The sequence below is a fragment of the Euleptes europaea genome, chromosome 9, assembly GCF_029931775.1.
Source record: "Euleptes europaea isolate rEulEur1 chromosome 9, rEulEur1.hap1, whole genome shotgun sequence".
Classification (NCBI taxonomy): domain Eukaryota; kingdom Metazoa; phylum Chordata; class Lepidosauria; order Squamata; family Sphaerodactylidae; genus Euleptes; species Euleptes europaea.
In genome coordinates this window covers 69,006,663-69,022,667 of record NC_079320.1, presented here as the reverse complement: position 1 = coordinate 69,022,667, position 16,005 = coordinate 69,006,663, and the positions used below count along the sequence as shown (strand labels likewise).

The 16,005-nt window shown below is 42.7% G+C and overlaps 1 protein-coding gene across 1 annotated transcript in view; it reads right to left on the bottom strand.

Annotated features, from left to right (window-relative positions):
* Positions 1-15,605, bottom strand: part of GABRA2 (gamma-aminobutyric acid type A receptor subunit alpha2) — a 106,497-nt gene extending 90,892 nt beyond the window's left edge. The window contains exons 1-3 of the mRNA XM_056855156.1: positions 15,574-15,605; positions 14,830-14,916; positions 10,847-10,959 (exon numbers count right to left, since the gene is read on the bottom strand). Coding sequence (XP_056711134.1) covers positions 10,847-10,959; positions 14,830-14,897 — 181 coding nt within the window. The 5' untranslated portion in view covers positions 14,898-14,916; positions 15,574-15,605. The remainder of the gene's footprint in view (positions 1-10,846; positions 10,960-14,829; positions 14,917-15,573) is intronic.
* Between the last annotated feature and the right edge of the window lie 400 nt (positions 15,606-16,005).

Genomic DNA, 16,005 nt, shown 5'->3' with positions numbered 1-16,005 from the left:
TTAAAACTCATCAGCCCTTTAATAGGACCATATTTTTTATTATTTGGAAAATATCAAAGCTACTGAAAATATTAGTGATACATTTTTAGTAGTACCTGGGCAAATGCTACTATTATCAAGCCCTATTAGGTTGTTTGTAATTCTGAAAATGTGGCCTCGTAAAGCTTCATATCAGCCACTCATTTCTTCTCCCCACCACGATACCTTCCCATTTTCAGTAACTCTCCACACATACTTCTTATGAAACCAATTTTCATGTATTTTCTATATCACTGTTTTTTTGAAGCCAGCATTTATTTCCCATATACTGGCTAGGAGCTAATCAGACAACATCAAACCTGCCTCTCTGCTTTAAATGCCCATAGTGACAACCCAAGGGAAGAAAAATGCAAGTATCGCAACACATAAGTTATTCCACTGGTATGAGGTCTGGCATATCACAGACTTGGTCAATATCATATGAATTGTTTATCTGATGACATATCAGCTATCTTTTCGAAAATCTACAATACTATCCATGCAAAGCACTGTTCTCATTTCACTCCCTTTCATCCCCTAAGGTCTGCGTGAAGCAGTAACTGCTGCTACTCAAATCTGGTGCCTTTGCAGGGGCTTCATCTACAAAACCCTTCCTTTCTAGCCTCAGAACAAACTGACATGGTGCTGGCGATGGTGGTGGTAGAGAATAGTGTTGTGGTTTTATATTTTTCCCTCGCTGTGCCATTTGGAAGATTATGCGGAGCTGGTGTCATGTAGTAGCTGCCTAACAGCTCAATTCTATATATACTCAGAAGCCCCTTCCAGTTCAATGGGGCTTTGTCCCAAGGAGCAGCCTGATCTTATTCAAAGATGGGCATGCTTAAATCCACCAAAGGGAATGGATTTAAATGCCCCTCAGTTTGCACCGAGCAGTAAGTGTGCATAGGATTACAGCCTAAGAACGTGATCTGTAAAGTTATTGGTTCACAGAGTATCTTGGCTATGAATTTACTGAACAGCCTCAGGTCAATTACTCTTTGTCTCAATTTCTTACTCGCAATATGAAAATATTAACTACCTTTAAATGCTTTTCTACACTGCTTACTGAGATAATGCAAGTCACTGTGCAGTCCTATTCATTAATCTAAATCCACTGGAATCAGTGATCTTAGAATAGAGTAACTTTGCATAGGACTGCACTGTCTGTGGTGTAAAAAGAATAAGGGGCAACATCAACCTAAAGGGGGGCACTGATGACAGTGTCTTGCTCAAGGACCCACAAGGGACTTCAGCAGGGTATAATGCCACAGAGTCCACCCTCCAAACCAGCCATTTTCTCCTGGGGAACTGATCTCTGTCATCTGTAATTCCAGGTAATCTCCAGCCCCCACCTGGAGGTTGGCTACCCTATTACCCATGGAGGAAATGGCTGCTTTGGAGGGTGGCGTCTTTGGTGTAAAACCCTTCTGAAGTTCCTCCCCTCCTCAAACCCCACCTTCTCTAGGCTCCACCCCCAAATCTCCAGGCATTTCCTAACCTGGAGTTGGCCACCCTATCTCCTTCCCATCCAACACACCTTTATCTGCCCCTCTATCTTAAGCTTTCCATCCCACCCCTACCCGGAAGCCACTACATAGGAAAATTGTGGCCCAGTTTTGAGGTGCTGGCCACCTAGCCAGGCCCACTTGCATGGTAGAGAATCCTCAAGAACTTGTGGGAAGGCACCACACTTTCCCCTCTATCCCCCTCCCCACACTATTTCACCTTTCCCTCTCTCTGGCAAACCCCATATCCTCCCCCTTCCTCTGCCTCCTTCTCTTCTTCTCAGCCAGTCATCAACCTACCTTTTATCTGCCTTCCATCTTCAGCTATATTTATTATTTACTCCATTTATACCCCACCTATCTCCATAGTGGCCCTGACCTGGATGGCCCAGGCTAGCCTGATCTCGTCAGATCTCCGAAGCTAAGCAGGGTCAGCCCTGGTATTTGGATGGGAGAACACCAAGGAGTACCAGGGTTGCTGTGCAGAGGAAGGCACTATCAAACCACCTCTGTTAGTCTCTTGCCATGAAAACCCCAAAAAGGGGTCGCCATAAGTCGGCTGCGACTTGACAGTACTTTACACACACACACACACACCCCTCCACAGCAGCTTACATTATTCTCCTCTCCTTTTTCTCTTCATAACAACCCTGTGAGATAGGTTAGCCTGAAAATATGTGATTGGTCCAAAATCACCCAGTGAGCTTCCACAGCAAGATGCTGATTTGAACTTGGATCTCCCAGACCCTACTCAGAAGCTCTATTCGCTATACCACAATGGCTTTCATAAGATGGCTGCTGTTGAACAGTAGCAAGCAGCCAAGCCTAGTTGCATCATGCAAATTGGGTGCTATTGAGCCACCCAGAGGTTGCTGCCAGGCCTAGGTTTGCCAGAATTACAACTGAACTCCAGACACAGAGATCAGTCCCCCTGGAGAAAACAGCTTCTCTGGAGGACTCTATGGCATTATATCCAGCTGAGGCCACTGCCCTCCTCAGACTCCACCACAAAATCTACAGGAATTTCCCAACTTGGAGCTGGCAACCCTAGCCAGGCATGGCCCCAATGAGTCCTCCCTCAAAGGCCTGGAAAATAGGCCTTAAAGGGCCCCCTCTTCCTGCCTTTTACTGCCAGAACCAAGCTTGGTATCTGTGGTTGCCTAGCAACAGCCACTGAGGGAATTCATTGCTTAAAGCATCAGGCATGCCGTTTATCATTTGCAGGAGTTTTTAAACCCCAATGTATACATTTTCCTCTCTTTCTCTCTTTCTCTCGCTCGCTCTCTCATTCGACGGTTAGTCTAAGGTTAGCCTCTAAGATGCCAGTGGACTCCAATTTTGTTACACCATCTAACAATAAAACAATCAACCATTTTTACAATGTACACCTACATGTCTACTTTATTTCCCTTCTGGGCTAGAAGCACAATGTATTTCTAATATCGGTTAACAGGCTTCCCTCCTCAGCATAAGTCAACCACTTGTTGGTTTCAAAGGTTCTCCACAACTGCATCAGAGAATGAATGTAGGTGAATTGTTCTACAGCTGCTTATTTCATTAAGGGTTAAAAAAGACCACCTTTTTCTGTTGAGGATTTACAGCAAGGCTTTCCCCCCTACAATATTTCAAAATAGATTAAAGTTCATATGCACTAACAAACTTTGCGGACAATTCCAAATGAGTGTTAAATGTTACTGGGATAGAAATCACCTGTATGCAGAATGAATTTATTTTATGTGTTGGTACAGAATAAGTGATTTTATTCTTTAATCTGGTTAGAATGAAATATTATAATAGCTTATTTCTCGGGAAGTGCAAGGAATGGCCCATTACCAAAAAAATCATCTACCGTATATACTCGCATATAAGCCGAGTTTTTCAGCCCCAAAAATGGGCTGAAAAAGCCGGCCTCGGCTTATACGCGGGTCAATACGGGGGGAGGTAGGGAGGAGGGAGGGGGGAAACTTACCGCCGTCGCCGCCGCCGCCGGGCCCGTGCCGCTTCCTGCCGCCGGGAGCGGCCTGGGGCAGCCTCCTGCAGCCGCAGGAAGGCTGCCCCGGCCCCCCCGGCCCCCGCCGCCATTTTTCCCGGGCAGGAGGGGCCATGGGAAGCCTCCTGCAGCCGCAGGATGGCTGCCCAAGGCCCCCCCGCCCCCGCTGCCATTTTTCCCGGGCGGGAGGGGCCTTGGGCAGCCTCCTGCAGCCGCAGGAAGGCTGCTCCAGGTCCCCCTGGGCCTCGCCGCTGCTTCCTCCCGCCGGGAGCGGCCTGGGGCAGCCTCCTGCAGCCGCAGGAAGGCTGCCCAGGCCCCCCCCGGGCCGCGCCGCCGCCGGACCCTCGCCGCTGGAGAGCCCTGTCAGGTAAGCCTGCGGGGGGGGAGGGGTTATAAGCCGACCCTCGGCTTATACTCGGGTGCCTAATTTTTTCCCATTTTTGGGGAGAAATTAGGCACCTCGGCTTATACGCGGGTCGGCTTATACATGGGTATATACGGTAATAACCCAGCAAATTGGAGAAGTCATAGGAATAACTATGAGCTGACTTTGGAGCCAGGACTGAGATCTGAAGGGGGACTTGCTTTTGGCAGGAAACCAAATGGGTTTGCTTCTTTATGAGCTTAGTTGTAAATGTTTTCCCTTATCAAGGGAGGCAGATTAACTGGTCTTCCAAACGATGGGCCACCAAACATCTAGCATTTTTCTCTAAAACAAGTCCATGTTCTATTAATCTGAGGCAGGTTGAACAAACCTCCGGACCTTCACATTATAAGAGATTCCTTCTGTTATTTCATTCTAACCAGTGATCTTATTTTATTTTCTGGCAGTTTATTACACTCCCTGTCCTGAAAGAAACTGAGCACAGTGTATAGAGTGTCGGACTAGGATCTGGTTTGAATCCCAACCCTGGGATGAAAGATTGCTGGGTGCCCTTGGGCTTGTCATGCACTCTTGGCCTAACCTACCTCACAGGGTTGTTGTGAGGATAAAATTGACGAGAGCTGAATGATGTAAGCCATTTTGCATCCCCACTGGAAGAAAAGTGGGGTAAAAATGACGTAAATAAATAAATACATCCTCACAGTATATCCTGGCTGTATGATAGAGGCTAGAGGAAGTGTCTGGCCAAGATCGCCCAGTGAGCTTTGTGGTTCTTTTTTTAAGCGTGTTACACTTCATCCAGCATTTGGTGAAACACCAGTGCACAACTAGAACATTTCAGACTTCAAGGGAACAGCAAGGCAAAGCTCTCAGCGACAACATATCTGCAAATTTTAAAAGTATTTTAAAGAACTTTTATATTGATTACTGTTGGGTAGTTCAAAACAACTTCAACTTTTTCATCAACACAGACAAATCACCAACGTTTTTAAAAACAAAGGGTTTTTGCCTTTGGCATATATTCCTGGTTCATATTCACTCAACAGAAAAAAGCAACATGGCCAGAAACAAAGGTGCGCCTGAAAAACATTCACACAGTTTCAAGAAAAACAAGAGGGTTATAGTAAACGGAATTGGACAGCGGGGCATTTCATATCCTGTATAGAGTGCAGTTTTACAGCACTCTTTGCTGAATACATTATGTTGTTTTCTAATTTTTATAACCCTGTTGCTGCCGCATTGTTAATGACATATCTTAAATGGTTTTCTTTATTCCATTGTTTTTCTAATTTTGTAATGCACTTTTAATCTCGGTAAGAAAGGCAGATTATAAGCGCAGTAAATGAAATGTTTTAAATATAATTTTTATTTTTTATATAAGGGAATACAAAAAATGAATTTTTTTAATGAAATTTTAAAAAAGAGGAAACAACTGCCACATGGCCCCAAAGGCACCCCTGTATGTATGTAGCCCCAACACTCCATGATCACCCACATCCTCTGATTCCTCTTTTCTGTCCAATTCCCACTTACTCATCTGTGTGACAAGAGTCCTGGCTCAGAACTGTAAAGTTATTCTACATCCAACTCAGCTGCCCCCACCCCTCACCAGCTTCTTGCAGCAGATGCAGCAGCAGGGGTTTACGCTAAGAGCAGTTTACCCTTTGTCGACTGGAGTCTGTCTCTGTGTGGTGTTGCATCACATCACATTTCTATTCCTGTATTAAATGAGATTATCTGGGAATCCTGGAACACCGGTAAGGAACTGGACTGCCTCCCTACAGTAAAGCAGTATTTCTCTAGGGTAATGATTTGGTCCTTCTTCACAACACAAAGCCTTCAATTACCTCTCTCTACCTGTAAATTTATGTAAATTCACTGTTAATTTAAACTTCCAAAGCCTAACGTCTTTTATTGGATGAACTAGCATTTCTTCCAGTGTGGTTTGGTTCTGTGCAGAAATGCAGCTGTATAAGCAACAAAACAGAACAGCAGACAAGAGAAAGACACCTGCAGAAGAAAGGTGGTAAGCTCTATTCACTGCTAAATATCACAGAGAGACTGCTTTTAAAAAAAAACATATAAAAGGTATTAATGGAACAGTTATCTATATCTTTTAAAAGGTTCAAACTGCCTACTAAACCAGAGATGAAATTATTGTACTGTCTGTTAATCTCCTGTTTTGTTCATATCATCTTCTCTGTTTGTGAGGTTCGAGGAAAAGGAATGCATCATAAGGAAAACGAGCCTTGTTGCTTCCTAGTACTGCCTTCTGTTTCAAGAACATCACGAAGCCTTTGCATGGGGAAAGGGGAAAGGAGGAGGATTACTCAACAGCCTCCTTACATGATCTCATCCTGCAATGAGAGCCTACAGCCCCTCATGCCAACTTAATTTGTGTTGATTGATAATTGTACAAGAGGGATTTTGCTTTGTTTTTAAATACGAATGTTACAAAATTTTGTAACAACCTTGATAAAGAACATAAGAAAGGCCATGCTGGATCAGACCAAAGTCCATCAAGCCCAGCAGTCTGTTCACACAGACTGATTAAGATGTCCAAGTTTTCTTTCTGGCTTCTCCATCCTCAGGACAACCACCTATAATATTCACAGAATTTGATACAAATATTACTGTTGAAACTTATGGCCTTTTTGGGGAGGCATCACTTGCATATTAATGGCACAAAATGGGATATAATCCAAAATGACATAAATGGTGAATAATGTAAACAAAATGCATTAAAAACTATTTAAAAAAAACAAATGAAAATGGGGAATTTGCCAAAGAAGATAGGTAGGAGCAGAATAATCTTCCCAGACATGTACAAAAATTAAAGGAACCCAAAATCCATATTGATGCACCCCCCTAATTTTAGAGGCAACAATTGTCCTATTCTGCTTTGCAGCTGCTTGTGCTGTTAAAATATGCATAATTTCCTAACTTTCAGTTTTGAGGGAATAGTTTCCAATTCACTTTGCTCGTTAAGGAACATATGCACATCGACCTTGAATATCACAGAGGATTAGGATTGTGGGGGTCAGGAGCATACTCACATTCTGCTCAGTGGGAGCGCTGGCCAAATACCTTGTTGCCTAACTGCTGCTTCTTGAGAACTGAGATACATCCCATAACACACCCAAATAGGCCAATGCTACCCTTCTGGCAGTATCAGTATTGGAGGATGTTGTCTTTCAAGGAAGCTTGTACACCATTACAGCTTTTCTTAGATGCTCCTGATAAGCTTCTAAGGAACTCAAGGGTTCTCTGAAAACTAGGGATATGAAGATGAAAAAGTACTGAGCTGCCTGGAATGTTGTGTGCAATGAAGGAATTAGAATTCAAGGTTGCCCTAAATCAACTTTGTTCTCTACACATGAACACATGAAGCTGCCTTATATTGAATCACACCCTTGGTCCATCAAAGTCAGTATTGTCTACTCAGACCAGCAGTGGCTCTCCAGGGTCTCAGGCAGAGGTTCTTTCACATCACCTACTTGCCTAGTCCTTTAACTGGAGATGCTAGGGATTGAACCTGGGATTTTCTGCATGCAAAGCAGAGGCTCTACCACTGAGCCACAGCCCCTCCTACAAGCCATGTGCTAGAATATACATTTATACAGTATCCCTAAATGCATTACTTAGAAGCATTACTCATAATATTCATCAGTACATATATCCATAAAGATATATATCATTCATCTGCTAAAAATTCAGCTGGATTTTGGAGGATCTTGGGCAAGGCACCCTCAGAGAATCCCTTGATCTGAAAGAGGCAGATGAATAAACCCAAAATTCTCCTATACTGTATCTAGTGTTCTAATAATCTTCCCTAAGAAAAGCAGAACCTCAGCAGTGTTGGGCAGTGGAGCCTTTGAAAATGCCAGGCCTGGCCACTCTCTGGAGCCAACCATATAGGAACTACAGACATTTATACTATGCAATTCAATGTCATGTTAAAAGAGAGGTTTTTTTTTTTTATTAAGCTATGCATAAGTAAAAACCAAGAAGTCAAAAATATAATTTGAAGGGAAAAGCTCTTCCCCTAATGCAGCATTCCTAAAGACCGTTACGTGTTATGAATCATTATTTGGGTATACGCATGGAACATTTTCATCCCCCACATTCTGCATTAGACGATTCCATGCACTGGGTATACTAAATGGTATCTCAAGCTCTCCTACTATATTAATTTTACATTGCCCCCCAAAATATGTTAAACAATATATATAATTCCAAACAATGAGAAATTAAACAGTCTTTTAAAAATCTGTTGGGCCAAAACATCAGTAACCATAAGCCAATCTTACAGACAAGGTCATACATTTCTGGCAAGCAGGCAAAAAAAGAGAAGTGGAAGACCATCCTGCTTCTCTGTAAAACAGAAAATGCCCCTTGGAGTTGTGGGGTGTTGACCATAAGTGACATTTTCTATTGTTCTCCATATTTTTTGCAGTGAAGAAAGGAGACTTGATGAAAATTTGTTTCTTAAAATCATCAACAAATCGGTGAAAGTCTAAATAGCATATTAAGCAGTTTACAAAGGAACTCTCTCTTCACATGTTCATGTGCAATGAATTTGCAGTGCTAATTGCTCAAACCAAGAAACCCAACCTCCAGCAAACATGGCTCCGGAAACTTGAAACAAACCAAATGCCAAACTCCTATCATGAACATGTAACAAAGACACACAGTGGTTTTTTGTTTGTTTGTTTGAATTGCTTGGAAATACACACATGAAGCTGCCTTATACTGAATCAGACCCTTGGTCCATCAAAGTCAGTATTGTATACTCAGACAGGCAACGGCTCTCCAGGGTCTCAGGCAGGGGTCTTTCACATCATCTACTTGCCTAGTTCCTGACTGGAGATGCTGGGGATTGAACCTGGGACCTTCTGCATGCCAAGCAGATGCTCTACCACTGAGCCACAGCCCCTCCCCCAACATGTAGAAACAGTAGAGAAAGCTGGTAAGAAGTGAATGCCTGTAAGGCCTCCACAGGAAGAGATGGCAATCTGGGCTCCACAAGTCTCTATCCCATTCTTTTTCTTTTTCCTAGTCATGGAATTGCCCCCACATCTGGTGTTTTTTCAAGGGTCCATACTGTCCTCCTACGCCAGCAGTTACACATGAGCAGACAAGCTTTCACTATCCCTTACCTTCACATTTCAGAAGTATTTTGGGATACAGTGAAGACTTTTAGCAAAGAAGATTAATATTTTGTCTATTTCTGGCATAAATTAAGAAGTTTAGGAGCGTGCCAGATATAAACAAGTACTTTCTGTACCATCATTCTCCTCCCCCCACCAAAGATAATTGTATAGTTGTTATTTATATGGAGAACCGGGTTTGATTGATTCCCCCCTCCTCCACAGGAGCAGCAGACTCTAATCTGGTGAACCAGGTTTGTTTCCCCTCTCTTCCACATGAAGCCGGCTGGGTGACCTTGGGCCAGTCACAGTTCTCTCAGAACTGTCTCAGCCCCACCTATCTCACAAGGCATCTGTTGTGGGGAGGGGAAGGGGATGTGATTGTCAACTGCTTTGAGACTCCCTAAAAGTAGAGAAAAAGCAAGGTATAAAACCCAACTCTTCTTTTTCTTCTCACATGAACACATGAAGATGCAAACCATTGGTCTATCACCATCAATACTGTCTGTTCAGACAATATTGGCAGAGGCTGACCAGGGTCTCAGGCTGAGCTCTTTCGCATCACTTATAGCCTGATTCTTACTGTAAATGCCAGAGATTGAATTTACAACCTTCTGCATGCAAAGCGGATGCTCTGTCACTGAGCCAAGGTCCCTCCCCAGATGGTCGGACATTTTCCAGAGGCTCAAATGCTATATTCTGTTCTTGTAAAAAAAAAATTTTTTTTAAAGGAATTCTTCTCCCATTCACCCCGAACTTGGCTAACACTACAACACTGTGGCTTCTCCCACGTCTCCTGACTTACTGAGTTATTACACTAGGGAGCACCTCGTGGAACGTGACAGCATGAGAGTCACGGGCACCCACTAGACGAAGACTGTGAGGACTGGTTGCCAGTGATGTCAAAACACTTTGCGATTTTTTTCTTAGTTATATCATTTAATGTTTTAAACTTTTTAGCAGCTGACCACTTCTTTGCTGAAGCACTTAACAAAGTCCTTACATAGTCATATAGTCCTTAATACAACAGCAAAACCACAGTGGAAACTTCCAGCCATAATGCCATGCCATATTGTTTCTCCCTCTGTATGTGTACATGTGCGCTTCCAATTGTATTTACTTTGTTTCTGGGAAATCCGGGTCTCCACAGGAAGGACAGCTACCCCATAAAATGCAGCTAAAAAGATAATTTTTATGTTTCCCGACCTAGCAGCATGGCTACTTCAGCCCATTATTTTCCATGGGGCAGGTTATTGCAAAACCAGAGATAGATCAGCAATAATGCAAGTTTAACATAAGCAAAAACAAACAAGCAAAAATTGCCATCTTGGAAGGCCTGGGTGAAGCTTTTGTGTGTTTATCTCCAAGTCCTGGGGTCCAGAAAAGGTAATTCATGGAAGTGGTGCTATATTTGACCCTGCAAATGCTAGCTATAAAATAAACGATGCTGACACTTCCAGTGAATACACGAACTCACTATTTTTATAGGATGACTCAGCTTTGATTGCCTCACACGTACCATTGAACCCATTCCAAATGAACCAATCAAAATAATGCAGACTATGAACAAAATGAGAATAAAAAAACAAAATTAAGTTCACATTATCAGGACGAGGAAAATACTTCAACATTTGAGATCATGGAATCACATTTCCTAGACCTAGGAACAAAATTTTAAGCAACATTCCTGTACAGAGTTGAGTTGAGGAAAGGCCCACAGAGTTATCAATCTGTAATTATCTGAGATTCAAACATTCTGGAGTTTTCTTTCTTTACACAATTATATTTGATTCATTACCTCCTAATCCAGGTCTCAGACGATTGTCGTAACCATCCAGAAGTCTGTCTAAAATTCTTGTAAAGATGGTGATATTTTTCGCTTCATCTTCACTGGGGTCAGCCAATACTGATCTAAACAGTTTTAAAAAATCAGAAAACTATGTTGTGTATATTTTTAATAAGCAGTTAATACTATTTCTTACCCTTGAGTATTCTGTAAACATTTACAGAGTGATACTAAGGCTGCTTTCCTGAGAGTGAGCCCCATTGAATAGATGTGAGTAGGATTCCAAGTAGACCTTCTTTGGATGGCAATATGAACACACTACCAAAAGATGTCACCTTTACTGAATAAACTGTGTTCAGCTTTTCAGATTGGGACCTACCTCTTAACTTCACCTTTATGCATTAATTTTTCCCCATTTATTTTCCGCTCTGAATTTCTGCTGCTTCCTGCCTAGCTAAGAGATTCTCACCAGATGTTGCTAAACAAGGCCTCTGCAAACAGCTATTTTAGATCCCATGTTCCACCTGTGCACACTTTTATTTTCCTTTCCACCCATGGATCCTGTATGGCAATCAGAAGGAAATAATGTGGATTGCTACTGCTGGAGAAAAAATACTAGAGCAGACAGAATAGCAAGTCAATTCTTAAGTTCTTTAAAAAAAAAAAAATTGAAAAAGAATGGTGGCAGGAGCACCGCTGAAATTCTCTTCATCTTGCCCAGACTGCAATTCACTCACTGAAAACAAATGAAGGAAACCAGAGTTTTATTCAGTTTTTGCAGTGCTGCATCTGAAGTTTGTAAAGAGAGGGTTCATAATGGCGGTTTCCCTCTGCCTTCCAAACCCATCATAAGTGGAGCCTACAGCCTCATCAAAATTCAGACTCAGTTCAGAATGGGCTCATTACAAGCCTGCACTCTGTGTTAGTCCCCCTCCCCCTGCTTTCCAAAAGAAACATCCTTGTGATGGGGGGAAGGAATAAATAGCAGGAAGAACTGACTAGCAGACACATCCATTGCTGTAAGGATGTATGGAAGCTGCATATAGTTTCCAGTGGTTCAATGAACTGGATTGGGAGGTACAAGAAACTACAATTCTCAAGTATCCCAGCAGCAACAGGTGTTCCCAAGGTTTTGATACCAGCCATCTTTTTGGCTGTTAGGTCTCTCTCCTTTTCACAAGGTTATGTTTGTTTGGGAAAGGGAGGATGAGCAGAAAGGGTTTGGCAGGGACCTCTGCAGGGTTGCCAATAATCCAAGCTCTCTAGGATAACTCCCAGCAAGAACCTGAATTTTTCCAAGAGTTCTGTATGAAAGCTCAAATAAGCTAATTACAAGACGAGCTAGAGGAAAGTTGCCCACCATTAGTTTTATGAATTACAGACTCACCTAAACCAGTGACCTGCCATTTAGATAATAGCCTTGCATAAATGGGATGTGCTATTAAATTTACCTATTTACACAGCTGGTGACAAATATATGCCCTGTCATAAGACAAAATTGCAATGATATTTGGGCATACAGTATATTTCACTTGTCTGGGTAACCAGGAGCGGGATTTGCAGAGGATTTTCAGGCTGTGTACAAAATACTGAAATTCTGAAAGCACAGTCAAATTCTGGTGGTCATCATTATTATGATATACAACATGGGTAATCATTGCTTTAGAAATTAACTTCTGCGTGGAGAAGAGTATCAGGAAATAAAATTTTCAACACTGTCATCCTGGGCCACCTTCTTCTACATGGACATTGTGGCTTACAAGCCACAAAGGAAAACTGTTACCATCAACATATCTGTAAACAGTCTGCTGGGTAAAACAAGGCAGGCGAGAAGTAGACTTTCAGAGTGTCATGGTCACTCTTAACTCTTTATTTGTTCAAAAACTCACAGACTTAAATATCTAGCAATTCTCTTAAATATCTTGCAACGATAACAGTCATGCAAGCAACTGTTTCAACACATTTCCCAGAATAAGAAATATGATATCAAGATAGGTTGGGGTAGACATTTATTAAGACGGGAATGACACTGTAGACATCTAAAATTTAGTTCAGAAGAGGTCTGAGGGAAAAAAGTAACTTAACCATACTCCACCCCTCCACCCTTTTGACAGAAAGCATCAGCTTGCTGCTGTCCAGCTACAGATGGTGCTGAATAGCTATTACACCTAGCTACAGAAATCCAAGCAAGGTCTTCAGGTATTTCTTTGGGGAATTACTTCTGCTGCACAAACCTTTCTCATCTTACCTAGCATGTGCAACCAAATTTTGTGCAGAAATCCATATGATGGTTATGACAGTAAACACCTTTTATACAAACATTACAATAAAAGCATATTGCTCTGAATGTTGCTTTTCTCAAACAATCTGCAGATATTTATAACATTTTTGATCTGCGCTCTGAATGAACAATTAATGCTGTCCTTTTGAGAGATTAATTATTGTAACGTGGGCACAGTTTGAACTAACCCAAAACAAATCATTGTGTAAGATAATGTTTTTATGTAGGCAAAAAAGCCTCAAGCAATTAACAAAACCAAAATGTTGCTTCTGTCTCAGCGGTATGGACAACGCATTTAAATGTAAATTATTGCAGTCTGTGGTTCTGAAGATAGTTCTTCCACAATCTATAATCATTTTATTGGGAATTTCACAGGCAACTTGTCACTCAGGTTTCAAAGAGTATTTTTCAATACTTGCATGATACACAACAGAAGATATTTACACAAATATTAAAGAAAGCCAAAAATATTATTTGCCCAAAATGATAGTCAAAGCCTAATGTTGATGATCCAATCACTTTGAGTCTCATCACAAAAATCGTATTAATAGAAATAGTATTTAGTTACATAACTCATCTTCTTGATAACAGGAAGGCTGCCATCCTAAGAGCACTTTCCTCTGAGTAAGAACCACTGAAAAAATTGACATACCTCAGAGTAGATTTGCTTTGGATTGCTTTCTGAGAGCAATACTAAGCAGAATCCTACTCAGATCTAGTCAGTGGAGCTTATTCTCAGGAAAGCAGTTTTAGGATTGCATTGTTACTCACTTAAGTAAGAGTAACAGACCAGGCCCACAGTGACTCAACTACTACTGCAGTATTTGCAGGGTTAGATAAAACTGAATATACATTCCGTATTCAGTATTTAACTCTGGCCATTCCACAGTATATAGCCAGTTACCTGGTCCCAAAATTCAGTTGCTTTCTTTTTTATGGTTTAGTCTTGGGACTCAGATCATTTTGAGTGAAAGAAGATACTGGAAGATGTTATCCACGGGGCCCAAACCGCTGGGCTACCAGTGAAATGATGTTACAGATCACCATTAATTGGATGCAGAAAGACAGAGACCAGGTAACACAATCCAATTATACATCTTCAGTTACTTTCTATGATGTTGTCATTTTATAAACCCAATCCTTCAAACAACATTAAAAAGTTGATTAATAAATCAGGTTATTGTTTTATTTTACAGCATTCTGGAATTGTATACTATCTCCACCTAGAGGTTTAAAGATTAAGTGTATCAAGGTTCTATGATGTTGGCCGAAAATACTCCCTCCCCCAGCCCAACACGGAAGCCCAAATGCAAAATATCCCATTGTTTTGCCTTGCTTCTGGAGTTCAGAAGTACCTATTTCTTATTCTCCAAGTGAACAGCACAATGTGAATAGGCAAAGATGTCATTCACCCCGAACAACAACAACAACAAAATAGTTACAGTTCCATGATTATGCAGAAAGAATTAAAATACTTTCCCCCCTCTTTTAGGGGTAAGCATGATCCTGTTTGGGAAAGAGTTGTTTAGGATAAATTATGAACATTTCACCAACCTCAAGGCTTCTTCCTTTACTTTGCTTGTTCTGAGCACCGCAATATTTAAAGAACAGGGAATATACAGAATGCATATAAGCCTATTGCAGAAACTAACTACCAGCAAACAAGATTCAATCTCTGGTGGTGTTGATCAAAAAAGGCAGCACCTTCTCTCACCTTGCAGGCAAGCACCCCAAGAAAACAAGAACCAACTGCATCATGTTGAGCATCGGTTTCCTCTTCATAGCTGCTTCCTTGCGAAACCTAGTGATGCAAGAGATGAAAAAAAAGAACATCATTCAGTGAGTCGTTTTCCACCAAGCTACGCTTTCAATGTAACCCAACGAAAAATGCTACTTGAATTATTTTAAATCCATGGGTTCCTGAAGCACTTTTCCTCCAACCAGCAACTTATTAGGTCTCCATCCCCCCTCCCCACCTTGGGCTCTACATGCAATGCATAATCAAAAGTGACATATGAGCAGATGCATCAAATGTTTCCTTTCCCTCCTTCCCACTGTAATATTACAAAACCCAAGACCTCCCCACCCTTAAAAAATAAAAAACACCCCCATTTGTTGATTATTCCTTGCTTTGTTTGCTCTATCCTCAAAAATTCAGTTTTGGAAGGGAGGGTGGTTTTCCCCCCAACTGCTGAGCATGCTTGGCGGTTTATAGGCACAAGGACCGCCACACAGTCCCAGCCACAACAAGATAACAGCGGAGGTGCCGTGCAAAGTTGCAGAATTGTGTTTCTTTCAAGGCAAAAAGCAGGCTGCTGACGGGGGCCAAGCAAAGATGTCCCCCTCGACGCCCCCGCACGCAGACGAGCCCGCCACACCATCCTCCTGGGTCTGACACCCCAGGGCAAGCCGCTCACACGTGAGGAGGAGACAGAGGTGGGATAACTGGGGTGCCTACCTTGGGAGCACCAGGAGGCGCTCGAAGGAGCAGCAGCAGCAGCAGCAGAATAAATAAATGGATGTAAAAAAATTAAGACTGGGTGAGGAAGGAAGTCTCCCCTCGCGAATCTCGGGATAGCGAAGGAAGCACCAGGACCCGGGGGGGGGCTGTGGGGGGGAGCTTAAAGGCGACTGCGGTAACAGCAGCCCTGCGAACCGAAGCTGGTCCAGAGTGGTGGTGGTGTGTGTGTGTGTCTGTGCGTGCGCCTGCGCGCGCGCGCAAGCCGGCGAGCAGCAGCGCGAGGCGGGGGTAGCCGGGCGGCGGGCAGTCCGTTCCCTGGGTATGCCGATGTGTGTCAGAACGCGCGCGCGCACACACGCGCGCGCGCAGGCGGCAGCTGCAGCTGGCACGCGCCCCAGGGGTTCCGGGGAGGAGGAGGGAGGGGCGGGC